This window comes from Hipposideros armiger, unplaced genomic scaffold, assembly GCF_001890085.2.
Source record: "Hipposideros armiger isolate ML-2016 unplaced genomic scaffold, ASM189008v1 scaffold_244, whole genome shotgun sequence".
In the NCBI taxonomy this organism is placed as follows: domain Eukaryota; kingdom Metazoa; phylum Chordata; class Mammalia; order Chiroptera; family Hipposideridae; genus Hipposideros; species Hipposideros armiger.
The window spans coordinates 704,948-731,260 of record NW_017731594.1 but is presented as its reverse complement, the minus strand read 5'-3'; the positions used below and the strand labels follow the sequence as shown (position 1 = coordinate 731,260).

The following is a 26,313-nucleotide window of genomic DNA, read 5'->3' as shown; positions in this document are numbered from 1 at the left end:
TGTGTGTGCATGTGTGAGAGTTGCGGGTGTGTGTGCGGGTGTGAGTGTGTGCAGGTGTGTGTGCGGGTGTGAGTGTGCAGGTGTAAGTGTGTGTGCAGGTGTGAGAGTGTGCGGGTGTGACTGTGTGGGTGTAAGAGTGTGCAGGTATGAAAGTGTGCGTGTGTGTGTATGCAGGTGCGAGTGTGTGCAGGTGTGAGTGTGAGCGGATGTGAGTGTGTGCAGGTGTGAGTGTGTGCGGGTGTGAGAGTGTGCGGGTGTGAGTGTGTGCGGGTGTGAGAGTGTGCGGGTGTGAGTGTGTGCGGGTGTGAGTGTGTGCGGGTGTGAGTGTGTGCAGGTGTGAGAGTGTGTGCATCTCAAGTGTCACAAGCTGGGCTTGATGGATTGAGAAAGAGCTGAGGAAACCCAAGACTTGTACCTATCATAGAAAAACTCCCTCTCCCCTTCCTCCATAAGAGGGCAGAGTGACAAGATGGATGCTTATGAACCAGGAAGCAGGCCCCTCACCAGACACTGAATCTGCCAGCACTTTCATCTTAGACTTCTAATAATAAATAAATCTCTGTATTTTTGTTTATAAGCCACTCAAGTCTATGGTGTTTTGTTATAGCAGCCCGAAAGGACTGAGACACACGCAAACACAAGATCACAAATTTCAAAGCATTTTTCCTGCTGGTTAAAATTCTTGCTCTGACCTCTGTTCTTAGTGGCTTGCTTTCACCACATGTACATATAATTCCAACTGCAAACACTTGTTTCTTGGTTATTGGAAAATGTGTCACCGCAGTGGAGTGTGACTATCATAAGCTTCTCCTCCATTTAGTTCAAGACTGGGGAGAGCAAGCCAGCAAGGTTTCTTAGTCATCGCCCACATTTCCTTTCACGGAGACGCTACAGTCTGTATTTAAGTCTAAGGTTCTCTCCACTTCTGAGGCCACTGCTTTTACCCAGCGACTGTCTGAAATAAAGCGCTGAAGATGGGTGAGCCACACGTATATTCATGGTTCCCACGGGGCGAAATAAAGTAAAACTCACTTTCTCAGAATTGCACAATCACACAATTTGAGGTAAATTATCTCTCACAACTACAGTTTTGTTCTTCGAGGTTGTTATTTGCCACAATGAAAATAAAAATAATAATACTGACTTGGAAAATGTATTACTGTTTGTTCATCTGCATAATGATGATTTATCTGTATAATACAAGGTACCAGAGGGTTTGTTGTTTTTCCCTCCCCATCACTATTGCTGTGACCTGAAGATAAATCTCTACAGCTAACCAAGCTCTCAGAAAAAGGTCATGTATTCTAAATAGAAGGTACTCAAATCCATGGGGCTGGGTTTAAGTATCATTTTATGAAATCTCATGAATCTTTAAAGATTTTCAGTCAACATCCAGCACAGTGTAGATATTATGTGTATGTGCATATCTGTATGTACGTACATACTTATTTTGAAAAAGACAATTGGTTGTGGGGGACTGAAAGCCAACCAGAATTTTCTAACACTGATTTAAGATTCTCTTTACAAGGAGCACTAAGATCCATTTATTTATTCTACAATCTCTCCACTGTTAATAATCTGAAAGTGTATGTACATATTCTGGTAACTGAATTAACCAACATCCCACATAAATTATTAAGCAGCTAATTGTACCTTTTATCTTGCAAAGAAAACTGCATCACGTCAAATCAACAAACAATCCTCAAACGCCTATCTATTATGTTCAAGGAACACACTGCTGGGGACCCAGAGGTGGAACACATTACAGCCTTTGGCTGTAAGGCACTTGGAATCCTAAGGAGGGGAAAATACAACAGTTCCAGCAACAACAAAGAGATGCGAGGCCTGAATAGCTAAAAAAATGAACGTAAGAGACAGTAAACCAGAGACAGTAATCTCTACAGCAGCAGAGAGGAAGGGAAGAGATTCAGAAGAGGACTGAATTAAGAAACTAATCTCCAAAATTGGGGTTATTTCAGACAAACAGCCAAGGTTTCTTCCATCTTAAACAATTTCAGATCGGTAGGAAGAGGGTCAGCTGTCCTGAGATGACAGTTATTTTAATGACATTGCTTCCAGCGCATGTTCCTTGTTAAGATTCATTTCCATAGAAGCAAGGAGTAAGTCATTTCATGTCTTTATCCTCAACACCTAATCTAGTACCTGAAACATAATGGGGGGGGAGCGGAGGGGGACAAGACTGAATACCAGGTTAGGAAAGCTACCCTGGGGTGACAGAGCAAGGTTTATTTGGAGAACGCTGAGAAAGTTTATTTAAATTTAAATGAACAGGAGCAAGACCGCAAAATTGAAAATGTTGACTGGGGCAAGACTGTGACACACCTTGGTGGCCAGGTTAAGTGAGAAAGGTGGGCCTCCTTTCTCTCCCAGCAGCAGTAGAAACCAATCAGAACGATGCCTACAGTTCAGGGAGCACACAGGCCTACAAGTCAATGAGAATTCACGATATGGGTTTTCTTCATATGCAGGAGGAACCAAAGGAAAGATCCAGAAGTTACTGACACTTTTAGTGAGCAGCGTTTAAACACCGCACTGGGACCGCCCACATTTGTGAAAAACACCTGAACCCCAGCCTTGACCTACAGAGTCTGACTCCCCAGATCTGCGGCCCTGATCTACATTTAAGCGAGAGCCACTGTTTTGGAAGATGGAAATATCCCTTCTGGATATTGACAGTCACGAAGGTTGGAACCATCTCCAGCTCATCACCATGCCTGGCACACACGGGAAGTTAATACAAGTGTCTTTTATCGAGTACACGCATCCGTGGCTTTTTTCCTCCTGGCATGGCTGTTCCTTCTCCACAGCCCTGGATTATGAGCTGGCAGATCCAGGACAATCGGCCTGTCTAGGAGAGATCAGTGCTTTGCCAAGGTTGGTGACAGGCACACAAGCAGCCAATAGGGCTCAGCGCCTCCATAACAGAAGTCAGGTTCCGTCACAAGCTAAAAAAGAAAGAATTACGCAGCAAGGCACATGGGAACTGGGAGTCTTTAACAAAGGAGACAGCGGGCAGTGGAGTGAGAGAAAGGCAAGGGTGGAAGAGGGCGAAGGGCAGCACAAGAGAAAAGCTTGGAGTCAGGAACCTCAGAAGAGCCAAAGAGAAGGACAAGGGAAAAAGCAGGAACATTTTTCTTTGCTGCGAGCCAGTCCTGGAGGCCCTGGCCCAGGTGTGCAGGTGGCAGCCCACAACGGTCAACCTGAATGGGGAGTAACCTACCGAGGCAGCAGCAGTGGCTTGTGGTGAACAAACCCAGACTCTCACCAATGGCGGAAGAGAAGTCTCACCAATGGCGGCAGAGAAGGGACTGCTTCCTAGGATATGTGGCTGGGTTAGGAAATTTACCAGGTTCCTGGGCTCCCGTGAAGATGCCTGTTCTAGTGAAAGCTCTCTGATCGAGAGTAACTAAGACCCACATAAAAGAGTTTAAGGGGCAGGACTGAAAAGCCACAGCCACAGCAGGTCCTCTCACGGGTTGCAAAGACAGGAGGCAGAAAGCAGAGAGGCAAACCTGGGCCAGAAACATCTCCCTGTCCCCCTGCTTTCTGGGTCTTCATCTCCGCTTCTCTCAGGTCTCAATCCTTTCTGCAGATGGGTGTTTACTCCACGTGCTACGGCTCATATTCAGCTCGCAGGGAGATTTACCTGCTGTGACGTCATAACAGCTTTGACTACACAGGACCTTCCAGTTCTAGCAAACACCATCACCCAACTCATCTCTTGGTTTCCGATTCCCAAGGAAGGATGTTTGGGGACCCAGGGCAAGGCGACAACTTCTGGTCCCTATTAGCTAAGGCGGCGATAGGGAAGGGACACATGGCACGAAGCCATTGAGCTGCCCCTCCTAAGAGGCAGGGGTAGGGCAGCTCCCCAGAAAGAGACATGGCTCAGTTAGTTTTCCACTTTGTTTGGTGGTTCTGGTGACGCTGGTGGTGGTGGTGGCGGCGACGGCGGTAGCAATGATGGTGGTGGTGTGTGTGAGTCACTTTCTTCAGGGAACCACACTCCACACGCGAGGCTTCCTTCAACCACTTAGCACACAGCACTTATATTTATTCTCTCTGTTTAATCCCCGGTGCAATGATTTTTGTGACTTTCAAACATTTTTGACCCCCAAGCTCAGGTAAAAACTAAGACTATACATGCATTATATATAAATGTAGATGAGAAAAATATTTCAGGAAATCACACATGTAACATACTCTAATCTTTTTCTATTCTACTATGGTCCATTTTAATGCTCTTTCAACCTACTAGATTGATTTTATTTCTATTAATAAGTGATAACCTACAGCTTGAAAAACACTACTATTATCTCTATTACCCTTTAAATATATCACTTAAAATAATTTTATACTTTTCACATTATATTAAAGGTAGAAGAAAATTCCCCAATCTTTTCCAGTAACACCCCAAAGCCCATAACAGCTTAGCCACTCTTGAAAGACGAACCCCATTGACCTGAGATGTCTGTGCTTTAGGACATCTACACAAAACACAGGCAGATGTAGCTAACACACATGCCCCAGTTTCCTTCATTAGACAGCCTATGTCCATCCCACTAAAAAGGCACGTGTGAAATGAAAACGTGTGGGTGCCAATTTGAATTGTCTTCTTCACAGTGTTCTTGAGCCAGCCCCGTTACACCCCATTCCTACTTTGTTTAGCGACCAACAGAGACATACGTTCTTGTGTCATTTGACCCAGCTTAGAAGTGCCATCCACAGTCTCTGTACAAAGCTGACCTTCCCACACACAGGGTTGGAACCAGTTCCTTGGGACCTACTAGCCTTGTTCCAAATGGAAAAGAGGCTCTGCTGGTGATGTGTGTTCCTAGGGGAAGTTCTAAGGCAAATGACTTGGTTTGGCAATGCTGATCAGCTGGGGTTGTTGGGTTGAGGGTGTACATGGAATCGAACGCTTTCTGGGGGGCTAAGAGGTGGTCAGATGAGGACTGGCCACAGAGGAAACGAGGGAGGTGAAAGGAGACGATGGGAAGATCGATTTCCATCTTCAGCACCAAGAACTGGTGTGCCCCCCATTTGTGGTACAGCAGGAGGAGAGCCTCGGAGAGTCCTGCCTGTCCCGCAGCACAGCCCCAGAGCACAGCCCACGGCTCTGGAGCCAGACTTCCTGCGTCCGATCCCAGCTCTGTTACCTACACCCCAGAGCCTCAGTTGTGCCCTCTGTAAAATGGAGGGTGTAACAGTAAAACCTGGATCACAGGCTTACCGGGAAGATTCAGAGATAACAAACAGCCCATGTGAGCACTTAACTGAGTGCTTGTCACATAGCAGGCACCTAACAAATGTTCAGGGCAGTTTCCACCCGCCAGATAACTCCCCAACTGGCCTGCCACGGTGCCTAAGACTCACAGGAAGAGCTGTCTTTGAATGAATCCATTTCCCATTAGTCTCTCAGAATTCAATTCAGACATTATTCAAATTCAGTTGGCCTTCCCCAGGACTCTTTGGGACCCTTCTTTCCTTTCATACCTTAGTCATCCCTTATCCATGGGAGGTGCTTTCCAAGACCCCCAGTGGATGTCTGAAACCACAGACAGTACTGAATCCTAAATACAGAGGGTGCCAAAACAATGTATACACATTTTAAGAAAGGAGAACTATTAAAATTGTAATACTCAATATATACCGATAACAAAGATGAATCCAAGTCACATTTGACTTCTGCAATTACAAGAGGTGCTCAAAGTGGTTCCCATCAGCGTCCAGGCACTTCTGATGACGGCGAACTACTGCTTGAGCAACGTTGACCAAAGTGTCCACTTGTAGACCTTTTTTTGGCACCCCTGATGTGTGATCTTTATTACTATACATACATATCTATGATAGAGTTTAATTTATAAATTGAGCACATTCGAGATTAACAACAACTAATAATAAAATAGAACAGTTGCAACAATCTACTGTTACAAGCTATGTGAATGTGGTCTCTCTCTCAAAATATAAAGAACTTTCCCATTTTCACTTAGAGGAGCACTTTATGGCTTCTCTTTGGCATATCTGAATCGCCAGCATCACTCCTCTTGTACTTTGGGACGATTATTCAGTGAAATAAGTGTTATGTGAACACAAACACTGTGATACAGCACCAGTTGATCTGATAACCCAGGAGGCTACTAAGCGATTACTGGGCTGGGAGCATATAGAGAATGGATACACTGGACAAAGGGATGTCACATCCTGGGTGGGATGGAGTGGGACTGCGCGAGATTTCATCACACTTCTCAGAACAGCATGCAATTTAAAAGTTATGAATTGCTTATTTCTAGAATTTTCCACTTACTAGTTTCAGACCGTGGTTGACTATGGTAGCTGAAGCCGAGGATAAGGAGGGACTCCTGTAACTACTCGGTTCCTTCCTCTCCTTCCTCGAAGCCTGTGCCCATGTGAAGACTTTCTTCCAGCTTGAGATATATGAACGCAGAGATTGGAATGCATTTATGTCACCAAGCTCTCTTGTGGAGCCCAGTGCTCAAGGCATCATAGCTGCACTGAATTCCACATGATAATTAAGTAGTCTCCTGACCCGGTGGGAAATACCAGTCCCAGGGGCGCACAACCTCTGTCTGCCCAGGAATTCTGGGACGCTCATGGCCTGTCTGAGAACCCAGAGCACCTAGGCAGCAGGAACTGCATAAGAAGGGGTGCTCTTCAAACAATCCCACTTCCTTCCCAAAGGTTCCTGGGGCCAGCTTTGCAGGGAGGACCGGAGGAGACATGTTCTTCTATGTTATTACAAAATAAGAATTTAACAAACTAAGACACTGCCAAGGTGCATCACCAACCTTCATACATTCTGAAGTAGATCTTAGCATGGGAAAACCAAACACCATTCTAAAATCGCGATAAAACTTCAATTGTCCACACGATCTCCTAAGGGCACCCTCCACCGTGTCCCATGCTTTCTGAGGAACTACCTCTCCACAGGCTTACAATTAATGATGACAAGGCAATGTCCTTGGTTGCCTAAAAAGACTGGAATTAGTGCACTAATACTACCTCAGCCAATTATATAATCCACACCAAAAGCACATGACAATGTACTTGCTAAACCATAGTAAGTGAAAGATTGCCTGGTACAACTTCCTCCAAGTTATCCTCTTAAGGAATAAGAAAGCCCAGACTAGAGCTGCTAACCAGGGTTCACAGGCTGTAACTTCCCGCATTTATTTTCGTGAGGCAATTACCATCAGGATCACTGGCCTGGTGTCAGCAAAGAAAGGGCGTCATAAATAAATTGGGGCCCAGGTGGTGGGGAAGGCGAGTTTCTAGGAGGCAGCATAGACAGCTCTGGAGGCAAACCCACCTGGGTGCAAGCCTCAGCTTGACCTCTCCTTATCAGTACGACCTAAACAAGTTGTTACATAACCTCTCCCTGTCTCAAGTTCCTCACTGTAAAATGGAGATAATAATACCGTCATCTTCAGACTGGAATGAGGATAAGGAACCAAAATGCGCATCACTCTCTATCAGTCTTTTTCATCTATCACTCTTTTTCAGAAGACAAATTCCACTGGAATAAAGTTAACACAATTCACAAAAAATAAACAAGTGGGACTACATCAAACCAAAAAGCTTCTGCAGAACAAAACAAATTATCAACAGAATGAAAAGGCAACCTCCAGAATGGGAGAAAAGATTTGCAAATCATATATCTGAGAAGGGGTTAATAAGCAAAATATATAAAGAACTCACACAATTCAATATCAGAAAAACAGACAATCCAATTAAAAAATGGGCAGAGGAGCTGAATAGACAATTTTCCAAAGAAGACATACACATGGCCAGCAGACACATGAAAAGATGCTCAACATCCCTAATTATTAGGGACATGCAGTTTAAAACCACAATAGAATTCACCTCATACCTGTCAGAATGGTTACCATTATATGGAGAGCAAGAGAGAGACAGAGAGAGACAGAGAGAGACAGAGAGACAGAGAGAGACAGAGAGAGACAGAGAGAGAGAGAGAGAGAGAGAGAGACAGAGAGAGAGAGAGAGAGAGAGAGAGAGAGAGAGAGAGAGAGAGAGAGAGAAAGTGTTGGGAGGATGTAGAGAAAAGAGAACCCTCATCCACTGTTGACATGAATGTAAATCAGTGCTGTCACTGTGAAAAAATAGTGCTACCGTAATGCTCAAGCAGTCCCACTTCTGGGTATATATCCTAAAGAAATAAAAACAGGATATTGAAGAGATGTATGCTCTCCCATATTCACTGCAGCATTTATAATTGCCAAGATATGGAAACAACCTAAGTGTCTGTCAACAGATAAATGGGTAAAGAAGACGTGGTGCATAAATACAACGGAGTATTATTCAGCCATGAGAAAGAAGGTAATCCTGCCATTTGCAGCAACATAGGTGGACCTTGAGAGTATTGTGCTAAATGAGATAAATCAGACACAGAAAGACACATACTGCATGGTGTCACTTATGTGTGAAACCATAAAAAAAAATTAAAAAAAGTCAAACATAGAAACAGAGAGTGGAAGAGATTGCCAAGGGCTGAGGGGCTGGAAGAAATAGAGATGTCGGTAAAAGGGTACAAGCTTCCCGGTACAGGATGAGTGAGGCCCGAGGATCTAATGTCTAACGTACAATATGGTAATTATAGTTGATTGCACTGTATTATATAACTGAAATTTGCTGAGAAAGTCAAACTTATATGTTCTCACTAGATAGATGATAGATAGATAGATAGATGATAGATAGAGTGAGGTGATGGGTGTGTTAATGAACTAGAAATATACATGTATCAAATTACCATAACGTACATAAAAATATCTTACAATTTTGTCAATTATACCTCAATAACGCTAAAAAAAATACATGATTCACTTTTCAATTTTTATTCTCTTTCTTGCTCTCTCTCTGACAACACCCTGAGATATAAACATGTCTGGGGCAGAATCTGAACTTGTGAGTAGTTGAACCTTGTCTTTCTGTACAGCACTTATTTGCATGCTGCACTTCTGCTTAACCCTGTACTGAACAACATTTTCCCATCTTCCCCCCCATACCCCATTGCACTGAAAAAACCGAAGTTAATGGCCCAATACACAAATGAAGACTATTTCAGAAAATAGGCTTGACTAGCACAAGAAAGTAGGGCGGTGCCTTCCTTAGAATCTCACAAGCATGCTTGCATCAATCACAATATGCATTAGATGACCTGGCTTGGGGAACCTTTCTTCTTTAAAATTACAGGTGATTAGCTTATCTGTGACAGAGGATGGGAGACCACCTTGTACACAAGGGAAAATCAGTAGCTAAGAACATGCACACGTTTCAAAACTTAGTCACCAGTTACCATGGTAATGCAAATATTACCTAACAACTTACTGGGCTGGAAGTAACCAAGATGATGCTAAATACGTTACTTTAAAAAATGGAAAACGGGCTCTAATTTTAGGAATACTTGCAAGGAACTGGATGGACCTAACAGTGCACTGAAGGCAGCCCAGGTTTGTCCCCGGGGACCCAGGATTTCAGGTCCGTCTCCTGCCCTGTGTGTGCTGAGTTCTGTGTCACACACATGCAGCTATGCCACTAACAGCCGCAGGAGGAAAAGCGATAACATTTTATTTACAAGTGAAGGGCTATAATTAGAAAGATGAGTCTTCTCATTCCCTAAACTCTTAACAAAATAATAACCCCTGCTATACCTGCTGAAGAGGGACAGACTTAGGTGAAAATCCCTTTTAAACTCAACATGAAGAACTTCCTCAGGCAAAACAGGATTCCCCAGAAATGACTAGGATGCACAATAAAATAATAATTTTCCCAATGTTCTGAGTAGTTTGGATTTTTGGAGTCAATACTAATATTAATTAGAACAAAAGCATACATAGTAAATGAATTTTTAAATTATCCCAAGAATTGGCCATCCACAAACACACTTCTAAGTCAAATTTCATGCATAAGTTCTGTTCACATTGCACAGTGCCCGGGACACAGAGATCCTGTCTCAGCCCCAGAGCACAGTTCCTGTGCGAGGTCCCTGGGTGTCCCATACCAGAAACCATGGAGGGCTCTGAAAATGCAAAGCCCTAGGCCACATCCAAGACCCACTCACTCTGACTCTCGGGGGTTTGGGATCTAAAAGGCCTACATGCTTAGGTTCTCTAGTGTGAGAATCCCACACTTAGCAATCTCCAATAAACTGAGGTCTCCTGACAATGGTGACAGAAGGCAGGACAGCCACCAGGGGACACAAGCCAACACAGATTAATCAAAGGCAGGGCTATTTGTGACACAGTGGCTTTTAGAACACAACCCGACGTAAAAATCCAGCACAGTAGTCATGTATTATATATGTGTGTGGATAATACAAATATTTCACAAACTAAACAGGTGACATACTCTGACCTATTCTATCTATTATATTCCAAATTTTACTATTATTATAACCAACTAAATTGATTTCACTATTCGCTAATTGGTGATGGTTGAAAAACTCTTTAAAAAAAAATTAAAAGAAACTCTTTTATAACTTTTATCGTCCTATAATTTTATCACAATAATTTTTGCACTTTTCATATTCTACCCCAAGTAGTAGGAACCCATCCAATCTTTTCCAATAATATCCCAATAAGTCACAATATTTTAGTTGCCTTTAAAAGGTAAGCCAAGTTGAAATGAGATAGTCTTCTTAAGTATATCAACAATACACTTAACTGCTAACACTCAACTAGTACTTATTTACTTCCTCTTTATCTCACAAAGACTAGCATGCAGATGTCATAAATGCAGTATAAAATCAATGAAAAATATGAAGAAAATGAAGCAAGGGGAAAAGCAAGACAGGACACTAAGTGTCTGTGGAATGAATCAAAGGAACAAATAAAATGAACCCCACAGGCCAGGAAACCTAGTCTGCTTGTTAATTCTCAGCATTCTCGCATTCAGGGCGAAGAGGAGAACATGATCAGTTAGGAAAAATCCAGTGCCCATCTGGGACAACACAGCAATTTCCAAAAGCATTTCCAGGCCTCTGGCTATGCGNNNACACACACACACACACACACACACACACACACACACACACACACACACACACTCCTCAGGGTAAAGCGGGCAGTCTCAGTGGGCACCAGACCCTGTTACCATGTCCACCTTCCACCACCACTAGATTCACGGGCAAACTCCTTCCAGAGCACTTTGCATTATTTCTGTCCCAGCGCCAACCACCTTGCTGTGGTGCAAACTGTTCACAGGGCGGTCCCCCCACTCCCTGCCAACCCCACCAGGTTATAAGTTCTATGAGGACAATATCGGCTTCTTAACATTTCAGTGAACACTTCATAAAACTGAGCTGAATGCTAAACGCTTCTAGAAATCCCCCAAAGGAGAAATGACAGAAGCACAAGGATGTGGACTTGCTTCTGGATTCTAGCGTTTACCACCCCTGAGATGTTGACCAAGCCATCTGAGCTTTATAATTCCATTTCTTATCTGTTAACCAAACCAAAATTGTTTCCATCCCAGGTTAGTCTGCAGGGAGAGAACAACAGAATAATGTACCTGGCCCAGTTCCAGTAGGTGCTGAATAAATATTAGCTTTCCCTTCTCCCATCAGGGAACTCTAAGACATTAATTTTACCTACTGCCAGAAAGCTACTGTAGTGGTCACAACTCGCTCCTTCTCCTCCAAGTTTCCCAAAGCATAAAAAAATCAGCCAAGAAGAAAGCAGCGTTCCCAAAAGCCATAGAACAATCAGTGCCTACACAATGCCAACTTCAAAAAGATCTCATCATTGTTTCAACTACTTTAAGATGGCTGAGACGTTGTTCCAAAGGGGAAAAAACACAAGTCTGAGAACAGAGAGCTAGACCGACATTCAGTGTCACATAAAGTCTTTAGCCAAGCAATAAGAGAGATACTTGGTAAATTTGCTATTAGAAGGCAAGTGCCGTTGCTAAAACAGGACGCAGAATCATGCTCGGGCTTCACTCTCGAATGGGCTAACTACCGTCTTGTTAATACCGAAGTAGCAGTTCGCTTTGCAGGCTCCATTTTCATGGAGGGTAGCTGTAAGATTGAGAGCAGCATGCCCAGCACTGGACAGAGGAACCATCAGTCACGTTCTAACTTCCTTAAAGGTAGGTCCCAGATTCAACAATGGGGTTGACGTACCTTTTCCGTGATGTAGAGGTTTGAATTATCGGCTTGCTGCAATGCATAGTATTCATGATTGGCAAGGGACCACCTTAAAAATATAAGCATGAGCTGATCAGAAAAAAAACAACAAAGGGTCATTTTCATTTTTATAGTTTGATAGAGTCAGATGAATTAAACACACTATGATTGGAACTGGGCCGGCAGTCAACATCTCTGACAACACAGCTTCTAAAACAAAATGACACGAGCCCGCCTTTCACGACCCTGAGGCCCGTCCTTTCCTGAGTGGATTGTCTAGGTCTTGTTCCAAACTTACTGCTCCCCTTTAAGCATTTCATCTGCATGGATTTTGGGGAGGGAGTAGTATTTCAATATAAAGTTACATTTCTCCATATTTTGAAGGTGTGGAGCGAAAAAGCAAAAACAAAGGAAATGAATGCCATTTAAATTTTTGATAATTGTTACATTTCAATTGTCTCTGCATTCTACTATCCCCAGTCAGTATGCTTGCTGCATATTGGAACATTCTAGCTAAGTATCCCAGGTCTTAAATAAATTCCAGGGAATACTCTAGTCATAGTCCTGCTTAAAGGAAAAAAAAAAATGCAACTTCCATATGTGTTTTCCTTAGGTTGTCGGAGCAGCCGAAGGGAAGTCAGAAAGCTGTCTCTTTGTGATGTTCCACGTGACAGTGCAGCTACCCACCGACCTGTCCTTCAAATTACTTTCTGTCTATGGGGAACTGAGTGGTCCCCTCAGTTTACAGCAGTTGAAGTGTCTGTTTAACCTCAGGAACTTTAGACTGCTCCCTGCTGAGAAGGGTGAATGAACACAACTTCTCAAAATAAACAAAACCCACCCCCACGTGCACACACCAGCCCTTTCACACTCTCTCCTCTCTGAGGAACAACAGTAACATTTTGGTGGAGAGAGGCACGCACATCTCACAGAGTAATTCTTGGTGTCATTGGGCGGGTCAAGTAGAGACTTATGAACGACATCTTATAGTTGCACAGGAATATTTATCTGCCTCTCACGTGGTGGAATGGGGCATCTCAGGCGTATCCTGAATAACACTTACCCATCACAGACTTCCTTTATTATTGCAGACAGTGGCTTTTTCTGCAAAATAGCAAAATAAAAGGAAATACTTTCTGTTAGTTTCATTTCATCATTTTCAACTTAAAAAAAGACGCCTATTAAAAAGATATCTAAGCAAAGAGAATGTCCGTTTGCTGTTCTTAGTTGTTGTCAAGAAGCCTGTTTTTTTCTCAAGATAAGAAAATACCAGCCATCACCACACATATATTAAGGATCCATAGGCCCCGATGGTACTTTTTTCTACACTTAATATTATTAGTTGAACAAAACGTATATCGTATATAACTTTCCCACATTAAAGTCAGGATGAAGACACAGCTTCGCTCAAAGGTCTGAGGCAATGGAAGTCTGCAAGGGTCAAACGATAACCAGGAATCCTCAGGAGGCCACGAGTCAGACAGACAGCAGTTGGGTTTTATGAAAACAAGCTTGGATTCATGGTATTTTTTATGAAAACATGTGGCACATCAAATATGAGGTATTGCAAAATTGTTCCTACCAAGTGCACAGAATTCTTCCCCCGGCTTTGGCCCCTACAAATGCCCATCACGCAGCAGCTTGAGCCGGGCACACTTGAGTAATGGAGCAGTGACACTATGTACCCCTTTGTCAACTGGCGGCTGACTACAGCTGTGTTCTCCACCTACCAGTCACAGCTGTGTCCGCCTGCCCCTAAATAGAAGGAATGCAAGTGAAGACACACACACGGCTCGCCCGGAGATGTCGAAACACTTTCTGTTTTGGAGGCAAACAGACCCTGTCTGTCTCCTGGGGTGGAGAGGAGTGTGTCAACTGAAAGAACAAATCACAGACAAGAAACAAATGGGGAAGAGAAACCAAAGAAATACAACACATGGTCCTGAATTTTCAGATACAAGCATAAAAAAAAAGTCTGCATATAAACATGGTGTACTCCTATTCCTCTCAAGGGTGATGTGGCATGGGGAAAGCACTTCTGAATGAAGGACTGGTTCAAATCCTAGCTCTGTCAACTTGTCTGCAGAGTGACCGATGATTTCCTTCATTTGCTGAACCTCAACTAGTTTATCTGTAAAATGGGCATAGGACCTACCCGCTTCTCAGAGCTGTTACAAGAATTACATTAAGTTAAATGAGAGTTAACACAAAAGGCAAAAGACTCAAAGGAGGGGGGATGTTCTAACTCCCTTGCCCTCTCATGTCACTAGAAGAGCTCCATATCCTTCTTGCATCTTTGCCCTTGGCCATGATGTTACCATACCTGCCCTCTGAGTGAATTCTGAACACTGCTCATCGCCCTTTCTAAGGACCTCAGGGCCCTGCTAAAAACTCAACTCAGTCCTCAGTGTTCATCCTGAGGGACAAGTGACACCTCCCACTGTAGCTCTAGCCTCTATGACGAAGTGTTCAAATGAATGTCTGCCAACAACTATGAGCACAGTGGGAGAAGAGGGACCTGGAACTGTTGAAGAAAGATGGTGGGGTATTCCTGGCATCCTGAGTGGCCCTCCTTTAGAATGAGATTGGACACGGGGATTGGGTTCTACAGTGAAGTTACACGTCCCACGACTCCCAGGCCTTTCAAACACGTGTCCATTGTTGATAGCTTTAGCTATAGTTTAAGGGGCAAACCGAATGACAAAAGAACTTTAGGAACAAAAATTTCCTCATCAGTCAAGGCTTTTGCACTTCCAGATACCAGAGACTTCTCCAGACATCAGTATTTCACAAAGATCTATCGGTCTCCGAGCCTCCTAATCTTGCTGCTTGCACCCTCAAAACTGAAACATAAATAAGAGGGCTGGTTTTCAGCCCTAAATGACACTGAAACAACAGATCAGGCCAAGAAAGTATTGCTATTGAGGTAAGGGAAGGCATTCAAAATAACAGCTCCCTGAATTAGACTATCCTAGTTGAGGTTTCTTGGAGGGACCTCTTGAATTTTAATCCTGATTCATAGATCCAGAATCAAATTTGAAAAGATATGTCTATGAACGTCTAGCGCTATTATATCTAGAACACTCTGAAGCCGGATATATGAAAGGAGTAAAGACCCTGGAAGAACAAAGCTTAGAGATTTAATAGAGACAGATTAAACTCCAAGCAACAGAGGACAAGGAATCCCAGTTAGCTGGACAAAAATCGACCATGATGTAGCCTTACCAACTGAAATGACGTGTAAGGACAGGGCTGGTCCCACAGCCCACTTCTTACACCTGTCCCCCTTCTTCTACCTGTTCCAATGGAAATTAGCCCCTGCCACCCAGACCTAATGACCTTTCACATCTCTCTTAATCCATCTGCCTCATTGAACACTGTCCTGCTACTTTTGTTTGAAACCCTCTTTCCACAGCTGTCATATTTCCTTCATTCTCCTACAGTTATAAAACTAAGAATCCTTCAATAAAATCCAAGAGATCCTTCACTGTTTCTCTTCTGCCTCTAGCTTCCGGACTCCAAATTTCTGTTCTTGTGTCTTCGGCTTTTAATCAGTCAGTTCTTCACTCACTTCAACTGCCCTAGGTCTACGGTTCTGGTATCAAACACTCTCTTGAAAATGTTTGGCAGTTTATTAAACATAGCATTTTAAGTCGCCTTCAGGCATCTTATTTAAATATACAACAAAACTCATCAGTGTCACCATCCCCTACCCATCAATCTAACCCAACAACAGCATGCCCCCCAAAGCTCTCCCACCCCTGCCATGATTCCTTTGTCTTATTATGACACCACTGCTGCCCAGAAGCATCATTGCTTTTATTTCTTCAACCTTCAGGTCTAATGTGTTACAAGGTTGGGTAGCATTTTCTCTGTGACATTCACATTATTCCTTCTCACCGCCTAACTACTCTTCTAAAATCCTGACACCCCTCATTCCGACACCCGCTACCAGGCGCCTCTTCCCCGAGTCCCACCACCCGTATTTCTGCCTCCCAGACACAGTGACTCCCCTGAGTGCCAGCCCATCATTACTAACCACTGGCCAGGAATTTCCAGTCCAATGCTCCCCTGGCATCTCAATCTCAGATTCTGACCTTCCATAGGTGCCTACACCCAACTTGCCTGCTTTGGGCAGTTTTCCCATGTACATTGCTCGAGAACTTGCCTTCTCCTTTTCTTTACCCTGTTCTGTCATGTGCACATTTACAGGACACCGAGTCTCATCATTACTTCCTCCACAATCTCTCTCTCCCCTTTTCCTTTCTGGACCTTACTACCACCTTTATTAGCAGCTCTCAGAATGCCATCACCAGATCCTTGCAAATAAGTCTTCGCATCTCCAAGTTTCTTTCTCTCCAATCCTCACATTAACTATAATTATAAAAAATTCGACTTCCCCCACACACGTTGTTCAGGTCACTCTTCTGCTCTGCTATCCTCCACAGATTCCCCAGTGGCCATCACCTATAGGGTATACGCCCCATAGCTTCTCGCCCAAGGCCTTCCACAATCTGGTCTCAAGCAATCCAGCTTTCTGCTGATGCTGTACTTGCTCCCCGTGCTTCTAAATGAGCTGGTGATTTCCCCCCACCCGCCAACCCCTCCAAAAACACCCCACCTCCTTACTTCCACTTCGCTCTATTTGTAGAAATGTCCCTCCCCTTCTTTCTGCTTCATCTCTGACAATGAACTCTACGTGCCATTAATATCCATGTCAACGCCACCTCCTCTAAGCAGATGTCCCTGACCTTCCCAAACACACAGAGGCCACTCCCTCTCGGTCCTCAGCACACTAAATAAAGCACTCCTGAGGACTTCGTGCATCTCTCGAATCGTCCTGTCCCTGAGCGCAAGGCAACTTAACTCATCTCTGTAACCCTGTCCACCCTCAGTACCAGTTACCACAGTACATAGGTACTCATAGGATCTAAGCGGGCACTCAATCCATTGCTGTTAAATGGAGAATCCACACATTCACAAACTTTCCTTTAAAAAAACAAAATCAAAAGGCTTGGCTGTAAAGCAAACTGTTTTGAAGGATGGCCTGGATTAAACGGCACACATCCCGCTTCCTACCCCGTAAGCCACTGCTGGGTGGCTCTAAGCAGCTGCTGGCTATCAACTGTTAGCCGTGTGAGGGCTGTCACCACGGGCTGCACAGAACACTCTGGAAGGAGTTATGTGATTCCTGACCTGGAAGGGCACTGAACGAGACAGCTGATGAAGAGCGTAATTCAACAGGTGACCAAACAGACACCAATCAAGTGATTGTCACCATCCGTTAGCCAGGCCTCACAGGTGATTGGCACGACTTTCATAAACAGGGACCGAGTAAGATACCCCAAGCAGAGCACACTATTCTGATATCACTGCCTGCAGGAAGCCCTCTGACAGGAGGTCCTTGCCTGACGTAAATACCAAGCCAGACCCTGGCTCTGCCTGTTTCGGTTAACGTTCTTTCGGGTTGTGTAAGTGTCTCTGTCTACCTGCCCAGCTCTCGAAGACGTGGGAGTAGGGTGCGGAGGGCGACACCTTGATGGTTTTCTGTAGCTCCACTGATTAATTTGCCTTTGACCTCACTGGGAGAAAGGGCTAAGAGAAAAGAAAATTTGGTCTAAACGGATGAAAACTGGTTCTTCTCCCTGTGACTCCATAAACCCTCAAGGAACTAAAATTCTGTACTCTACTTGACTATATCTGGGTTTAGACTATGAGACAAAATCATTCTAACTACCGAGTCTGAGAAGGTAGTCTGACCTTCAGAATAGAAAGCATATGAAAGTATTCCTGGGCCGGCCGAGTGGCGCGATGGTTGGGAGCTCGCTTGGGATGCCAGAGGGCCCCGGTTTGGATCCCGCATGTGAGGGCCAGTGACACTGCCCTCCACAGCTGAGATGCTGAACAATAGCTCAACCTGGAGCTGGGCTGCCATGAGTCGCCGGCGACGGCGTGGGCTGCAGTCCCTGTGGCAGTGGATTGCCATGGGCTGCCGTGTGTGGCCAGCAGCCAGCGTGAGCGGCCAGCAGCCGCAGTGAGCGGCCGTCCAGAGGCCGGCGACTGATCTGCCTCGCCAGAGAGGAGCGCAATGATGGTGCCAACTTGGGCCAGTGAGGCAGCGTCCTCCACGGCTAGACTGAGGAACAAGACGACAGCGACTTGTCTGTTCCCCTTTCCCCAATTCCTCAGCACTGTTCCCATCCCCCCAATTTCCCAATAAAAATCTTTAAAAAAAAAAAAAAAGAAGAAGTGTGTTTAAAAAAAAAGAAAGAAAGTATTCCTTCACTTTATATTATTCTGGAAAAATTCTAATGTTGGCAGGAATATTTTTATTTGTCAAAGTATGCATTTCCATGTGAATCTGATTGGCAAAGGATCAGGTGCCAACAGTTCTATTCAGGAGTCGCTTTTTTTTATTGTTGGGGGAGGGATTTATTCCTCCCTTTGTATTTTAACTCTTATTCTCCAACAGGATCCCTTATGTAACTTAATCTATGGAAGACACTAAGTTCAGAAAGAAAATTTCCCATACAAAAAGATTTGTTTTATCTACTTTTCATAAAATCAGCTAGATTCCTGAGAATGGCCAAATTCTCTAGCAATTCACTTTTAATCCACGTCTCTGGCAACACTCTCTTTTCTCTCTGTTCCTCTGTTCCTTTTCTGTTGGTCCTTTGTTTTCCTTTCTGTCCTCTCTCCCTTGATTTTAATGAAATGCTGGTATCATGGATTCCTTAGTGCGCGCCTCCCACCCTGACACTTCCTCTAAGGTCTGGTCCTGTGTTTCCAAAAGCCCCTAGTGCAGAGCCACGTGGATGGCCGGCCAGCCCTTCAAGCTTAGAACTTCATCTTCTTCCTCCTCCTGCCTCCCTCTGATCTGTTAAACAAACCAACCAACCAACCAAAGAACCACTCTTCCACCCAAAGCACATGGTTCCTTCAAGGCATGAGAGAACCCCAGAAGAAACATCCCTGGGAGTCCCTGGTGGTTTATTTTGGAGGTCCCGGGGTCCAGCCTGCTTTGAGGCTCCCTCTCAGGAGATGGCCCAGCTGTTACTGCTCATCACTGCCCCTCCCTGCCACGCCTCTGATGAATTCAGCTCCTATCCAACCACCTGCTCCTGTCTGTTGGCTAAGGCACCCAGCCCAAATGCTCACCTCGGCGCTCTCACGTCTATCGCGGCCCCCATTTCTGCCTTGACACTGGCCCATGGAGGCCGGCAGCACCCCCCTCCCATGTGATCACATGCCTGTTAGCTGTGCACTGTGGGCTGAGGCTCTCACCTCTGACATCCACTTCCCAGGCCCACGGCTGCCCTAAACCGGGCATCCAAAAAAACGCTTGGCTTCACTGAAAGCTTGTTCATTTGAAATGTTTTTAATGACATGGGGGGAAAGATGCTCATGGGATGACATTCCACGGATAGGCTACAGAAAAGCATTTAGAACGCTGCATTTTTGTCAGCTGCTTGCTTTTCTGTATCTTCCCTCGACTCTGAGCTCCTGAATGGCTCCACAAATGACTTCCTGGGACTGAGCCCCGACTTCCACAGGTTTTGTAACTTTAGGCTTATTACTTCTCCTCACCATGCTTCTGTTTTCTCTTCTGAAAATAAAAGCAGTGCCTCGCACACTGTAGTGCTGTGACAATTAACCGAGATGACATGTGCCCAATGCCTGACATAGATTGAGGCGCCAGGCAAAGGTTACCTATGAACAGGTAACACCGTTTGGACACTCTGCAGGTACGTTTTTCAAAAGTTGGTTCAAGAAATTAAATACATAAATGACTACATATCCAATGCCTGCTCCTGGCTTGAGTGACTCCAGCCCCCAGTGCTGCCTTCAGCACTTGTCCCCTCCTGTTCTTTATTCCTCAAGTCCTGTCCGTTTCTTTTGTCAACTAGATGATACTTGCTTTGGAGGCAGGGGCTGCCTCTGAGACACCTCAGTTACCTCCTGGGTGAGTGGCTCCTAGGCCCCCGCAAGGCATGCAATTAATGAAGAGTTTTCGATGAAGAACGCATCTTCTTTTTTCAGATTTCTAACTTCTTTTCCTTTTTTCCCTGTCTCTTCCAACTGCCACTACAGCTCTGGAAGGAGCTAACGCTGGGACACAGCAACAGGAAGACAGAATAACCCACCACCACCACCATGCATCTGCCCCTCCAGAGACCATCATCTCACAGCCCTTTAATTGCAAAACTATTTTCCACAAAGACTTAAAAGTTCCTGGTCCTGGACTATGAAAAAGCCTTCCCAGTGCTTTAAAAGGCCATGCCAGCTTTATTCTGACGCTTTGAGGCAGTACAGCACAGCCCTGGGATCCTACTCCGCTTTTATAGATGGAAATTCATTGAACATATTCCACACAGCAGTTATGAGTAACGCTGGCACAGGAAGAAAAGAAACCTGGTTTCCACATGTCAGGACACCTCTGAGAAGGGACACACGTGTTGACTACGATTTAGCCTACAATGGGACTTGGAGCAACTTGAATGCATGATAACCCACCTAGTTCCCCGGGTGCCTGCTGACACCATGTCAATGGCATAAGTCATCTGATAACAGCTTTCTTCTTCCTCCAATGAGCCTGTGACTACTCTCCATGCTGCCGAGCCATGCACTCTCCTATGGAGGAATCCCATGAGTTCTGCAAGGTGTGTATGCATGCTCGGTGTTCCTAATAGAGGCCTAAATTATCTGAAAGATAATGACAAAACCACTCTTTTCCTGAGGCAAATTCAGCTGGTTCTTGGAAAGCAAGTATTTTGACAACAGTTCCGAAGTGAATCACCGACACAAGATTCCAATAATTGTCAGAAATGACAAAGGGGCTCACAGCTACATCTCCAAAGTAGTAAAACCATGGATCATATTAATTTGAAAAGCTGAGAGACGACAGGCTATGTCACCCTGTTCTTGACAGATGATGATTCACTTCAGAAACGGTTTACTAAAAATGACTTGTTTCAAGCCTCATAAAGCTAATTAAATGTTAAATTTCAGCAACATAAAGTACAATCCCTGCATCATAAAAATCACTGGACTATGTAAATGAGTAAACACATAAATAATCGGCACTCTCATGTACTAGTGGATTAAAGACAAGTAGACACACCTTCCTTTTTCTCTTTTAGGTGTTAGATATACATCTACTTGGGAGAAACTGCATTGCCCTTCAATACAAGGGAAACTGCAACTTTAGAAAATGACCACTACTCATATCAATTATATTCTGTGGTTCTTGACTATTTTATATTGTCCCAATATCAGTGTTGCTATGAATATAAGGAACAAATATTTTCCCCCAAATTTCAATAGCTCAGACTGCAACAAAAACCAATTTCCTAATTCCTATATATCAGTCTTCACATCATTCTTTTCCAAGAAGTACTCCCAGATGACTCTAAGCTGGCTGATGTGCCATTTTTCTCCACCACACCCTTGCACTCAAGTGTCCTTTTCTATTTGGAAATGAGTGATTCACACTGTGAATTAATTCAGAGCTCATGGTCTGCTTCCCTTCACTCATGGGGAAGAGTCTGCATATTTGTGTCAAGCTCATACGTGGAAGGTTAACCATATTTACGTGCAGGGTTTGAAAATAAAAAGTCAGACCCACGCAGTAGGATAAACAAATGACTCTCAACTCTGATCAATCGGGTATTATCAGACCAGGTGAGTAGATATGACAAAGCCGGATAAGTTCTGAAGGCAAATTAGGGTTCAGGTTCAATTTAAATGCAAGATTATGATGGTTTATCCACTGTAAAGGAGCTGAGATTGGATGTAAGACAGCAATCAAAAGAATAGTGAGGGAAACGGGTGGCAAAAGGGTACTAAGTGAGTTTACATTTTCAATTTAGTTTTTGTTCCTTAGACTTCTTGTCTCTGTCATGTAGTTGGTTTACTTGTTTGTAATAGATGGATTAATGCCAATTCATCCTTCTTTCTTGAGTGGTAATGGGTGGTGCTAAGATATCTGCTAGCAAGTAGTGGAGGGACACGGGCTTCCCAGTCTCAAACATCCATCCCATGAATGTGACCATGGCAACCTGAGGCTGAACCACAGCCGGGGACAATAAAAAAATAGGCTCTTCTGGAAGGATCTCAAATATGCAAACAATAGCCACAAACCTCGCATACTTCTGCAATTCCCCTGCCTTTGACATGTCATGAACCCAGGCTTTTATTCTCTGTTGTCACTTGGCCAGCCCTCCTGATAATACTACTACTAATAATTAGTAGCTACTAGTTATTGAGTGACTATCATATATCCCCTGTAAGACAATATTACTAAATATACTTTACAAATGAGAAGACTGCATGAAGATCTTGAGATGTTAAGTAACTTGCTCAAAGCCTCACAGCTCATATGACAAAGCCAGAATTTGAACCCAGACCTGTATCATTTTAGAACCCTTGCTCTTTAACTTCGCCTCAGATCTGTAGTCCTGGAAGCTATGACCAGCACGCCCAAGTGCCCAGAGCTAACACCTGAGGGGAAGGGCGCTGGAATTCTGGGTATCTTGTTTTCTGGCACATAGTGAGTTCTTGATAAATGTTATTTAAAGGACAATGTTTTAGCACGCCCATAGAATAGCAGATGATCTTGCTTCATGCATTATCCACATAAATTAGGATGAAATCCTAAGTTAACACTAAAGCTTTTGATATCCAGTGGAATAACCCTGTTCCTCCTTCTCACTTTCGATGCCCAAATCAGCACCTCCAGCCCTAACTTCTCTGTAGTTTCCTTCTTTCTCAGGTGATTTTAGCTTGAGGGGGCATCCTTCCATGACTGCAAACTTAAATCTTAGCCCAAAACTCTCTTTCCTAATTTTCTACTTTCATTCATTATCATCTTCTAGTTTTCCGGGAAATCAACTCGCAATCAACATTACTTCTTCCCTCTCCTCCCTGCTGCTGCTTGTGTTTCAGCCCTGCCACGTCAATCTCAGAGGTGAGTCTAAACCTTCTTCTTTATTCTGCCTCTGGGTACAGAGAAGCAATTAAAAATAGATGCTATTTGGATCGCTTAACGTGCTTTCTGTTGACGGCCTAGTAAATGCAATGGCATGGGTAACCAGGTGTTCAGGTTGTACATGGAGGAGCTGACAAGGTCACATGTGTGAATGAGAGATGGCGGCTAAAGGGCAAGCTAGAGGCAAAACCGTCTAAGTCCTACAGACAACACTTGATGATGTGGGCCCATCACAGGCTTTTAAGCACCAACGAGACATGATCAAGTATGCACTTTCTAATGAGAGGCAATTACACTGGAGGCCAAGAGACTAGTTAGGCGGACAAAATGGGCAGTGTGCCAAAACCCAAAGGAAGTGGAAAAGGGAGTCCAGTCTGACCATCGAGACACCCGCCTTATCATCTTCCTGTGCTCATTTGTAAGGTTTTCATGAAGAGTGTAAGTCCACCTAAATTTTCCTCCACTCATTCTTTGTTTTGTTTTGTTTTTTTTCTATCTTGGTAGCTGTCACCACCATGTACCCAGTTTTTCATACAAGAAATCCTAAAATTATCTTTAACATTTCCTTCTCCCTCACCCCCTGCACATAAGCAGTCATCAACTTCCTGTCAATTTAATCTTCTCATATGTCTTGATGAGACATGCCTCACTTCTGTCTCCCCGTCACTATCCTAGGCCATGGTATGATCATTTCTTGCCTGGGCTATTGCAAGAGCTATCTAATTTCTCATATTTGATTTTACCTCTCACGAAACAATTCTCAAACTGTGATCTCTTCTAAAAGTACAAATCATACCAAGTCACTCTCCTGCTCAGGAATCTTTCCTTGTCCCGTGGCTCTTAGGCAGAGTATTAAGTCAATATGGCTCCTCATGGCAGAGCCTCTACCTATCCAACCAGCCAAATCCAGAGTCCATTTTCCCCCACTCCAGAGGGGTAAGACAGTAGCTGTATCTCCTAAAATGTTGCCTCTCCGCCACTCTTTCCATTCTTTAATAGTAGGACTACAATTAGACATAGTTTAGAACTTCCTAATGTCTCCTTTCAACACAAATTCGCACCCATGCTCTTCACCCCTTTATCTTTTGGGCTGTGTCTGGATGAAGTCCTCATTTGCATCTTCCGATTCTCTCTTTAGCCAAAACCACCCTAGAGTTATTTTGTCTACGTGTTTGTTTTCATCTTTCTGTTGTAGTTTGATTTTTTTAAAAACAATGTACTTATTATATGGATATTTTTCATTTTTAAGATTTCTAATTGGTTCTGTCTCGTACCCATCTGTTCTCAATTTATATCCACCTACTTTGCGTTCAAATCTCCTGTTTCTGCAGATGTCCTTCTCTTCCTTTCAAAGTTCCCCCTTTGAGGATATCTGACACACTTATTTTTAGGTCCTCCCTTGCTCTCTGTGCTCCTCCACACTTACCACAGAGAATGAGGTCAGCCAGAGCGGCAGTAGGTGTGACAAAGGGGGACCAGGTGCGGGCAAGTTTTCTGGGGTAACTGATTAAAGAGAAAAGCTGAGCGAGGGACAAGTGTCTGGGAAGATACACAGTTCCAGCTTCAGCGAACTGGGTGTCTGCTCACATCTGTCACCAAGACAAGGAAAATGTGAAGAGAAGCCAAACTGCACAGGTTGAGGACAGGAAGGGACAATGAGGAGTGTTTTAAATACGCTGAGTTTGAGGTCAGGGACACCTACATGGGAAAGGCAACTCGTCAGATAGGTAGCTGTTTATATAGGTCAGGGGGTCAAGAAAGAGATAAAAGCTGGAAATTACAAGCATCTTATGGTGACGGGGCTGATGAATCCAAAGCGATCAACACAAACTTGTCCCACAGTAAAGATCCACCTACAATCATTTTGAAATTTGACGCAGCTCCTCTCAAAGTCATTTGGTTGTCTTTTGACTATGAGTGGCTTTGATGGAAGGACAAAAATAGACTTTCATAAAGTCACTTCATAAAATGTGACAACGTATGTAGACTGCATGGTGAGAAGGAGGAAAGTCCCTCACACCAGGACTGCTCCCTTTCGTAATTATATTTAATTGTCTGTTTCATTAGACAAATAGGACAAACATCACTTATTTCCTTTGTTCAACATTCATTCCAAGTTCACCACGTACCAGGCCCTGTGCGAGGCGCTGGGGACACACGTGGCCCATGCAGAACATCACACAGTGAACAAGCGGATCCTTATGGGATGTGACAGTGAGTATAACAAGGACCTTCGTCTAGTTGGAGGAGTCAGAAAAGACTCTCTAAGGGTCTTATATTCCATCTGGGACAAAGAGTGAATAGGAAATAAACAGGCAGACAAATGAGGGGGGTAATTTCCAGGTAAGAGAAAATCACATTTGTAAAGGCTCTGAGAAGTGTGCATCTACCAAAAGGGAGAGAGTCACTTATAATGAGAAGCCAGACAGAGGGACTGGGGGAAACCACAGCGGCTCTAAGCGAGTCTGGTGACATAGGCAATGGCTGGGGACAGCAGGGCCCTAGTAACCGCAGCCCGGAAGGCTGGGCTGAAGAACATGTAAGCCTGGGGGAGGGTATTGGAGGGGGGGTGAGAGTGGTGGCGAGGAGGCCGGCTGAGATGCTCCTGAAGTCACCTGGTACAGGTAAGCTGGCGCCGTGGCAGTGAGGATGGGGAAAAGGTGGTCAGCATCAAGAACCATTTAGGAGGTAGACGCTACAGGACTTGCTATTTGAGGGGCTGAGGGAGATGGGAGCGGGGGGTTTCAAGCACAATATGGTGCCATTGACTTAGAGGACCACCAGTGCCTGTGATGGAAATCTAGAAAAAGGACAATAGAAAAGAACATATGTTATTTCCCTGAGGCTGCTCTCTTTTCTTCAGAGCGCTGAGCACACTGTACAGGTCTACGTAGCCCTAGACATGAAGGACAAGCTGCCATTCTCTAGAATAAGCTGCCTTTTTCTGCAGACCCAGAGGCCTCTGCATGCTAAAATCCAGGCACTTATATACCCCGCTACAAATCGCCAGTTGGTCTACCAAGAAAATGAAGTACCAAGTGACATACACAAAAGGGTCCTAAAATATGAACTAAATCATGAACCGGTATGAACCATCTCAGTCACCAAATCTCAAGAAAACACAGCTGGTGACAGGCTCTGT

At 44.2% G+C, this 26,313-nt stretch overlaps 1 protein-coding gene across 9 annotated transcripts in view; it reads right to left on the bottom strand.

Annotated features, from left to right (window-relative positions):
• ELMO1 (engulfment and cell motility 1) overlaps window positions 1–26,313 on the bottom strand; it is a 501,394-nt gene that overhangs the window by 376,929 nt on the left and 98,152 nt on the right. For 8 of the 9 annotated variants that reach the window (XM_019655709.1, XM_019655707.1, XM_019655702.1 and 5 more), the window contains 2 exons: window positions 13,248–13,288; window positions 12,182–12,254 (listed from right to left, as the gene is read on the bottom strand). The exons of the other annotated variant lie outside the window; for it this stretch is intronic. In XM_019655709.1, coding sequence (XP_019511254.1) covers window positions 12,182–12,254; window positions 13,248–13,288 — 114 coding nt within the window. The remainder of the gene's footprint in view (window positions 1–12,181; window positions 12,255–13,247; window positions 13,289–26,313) is intronic. 9 annotated transcript variants of the gene reach the window in all.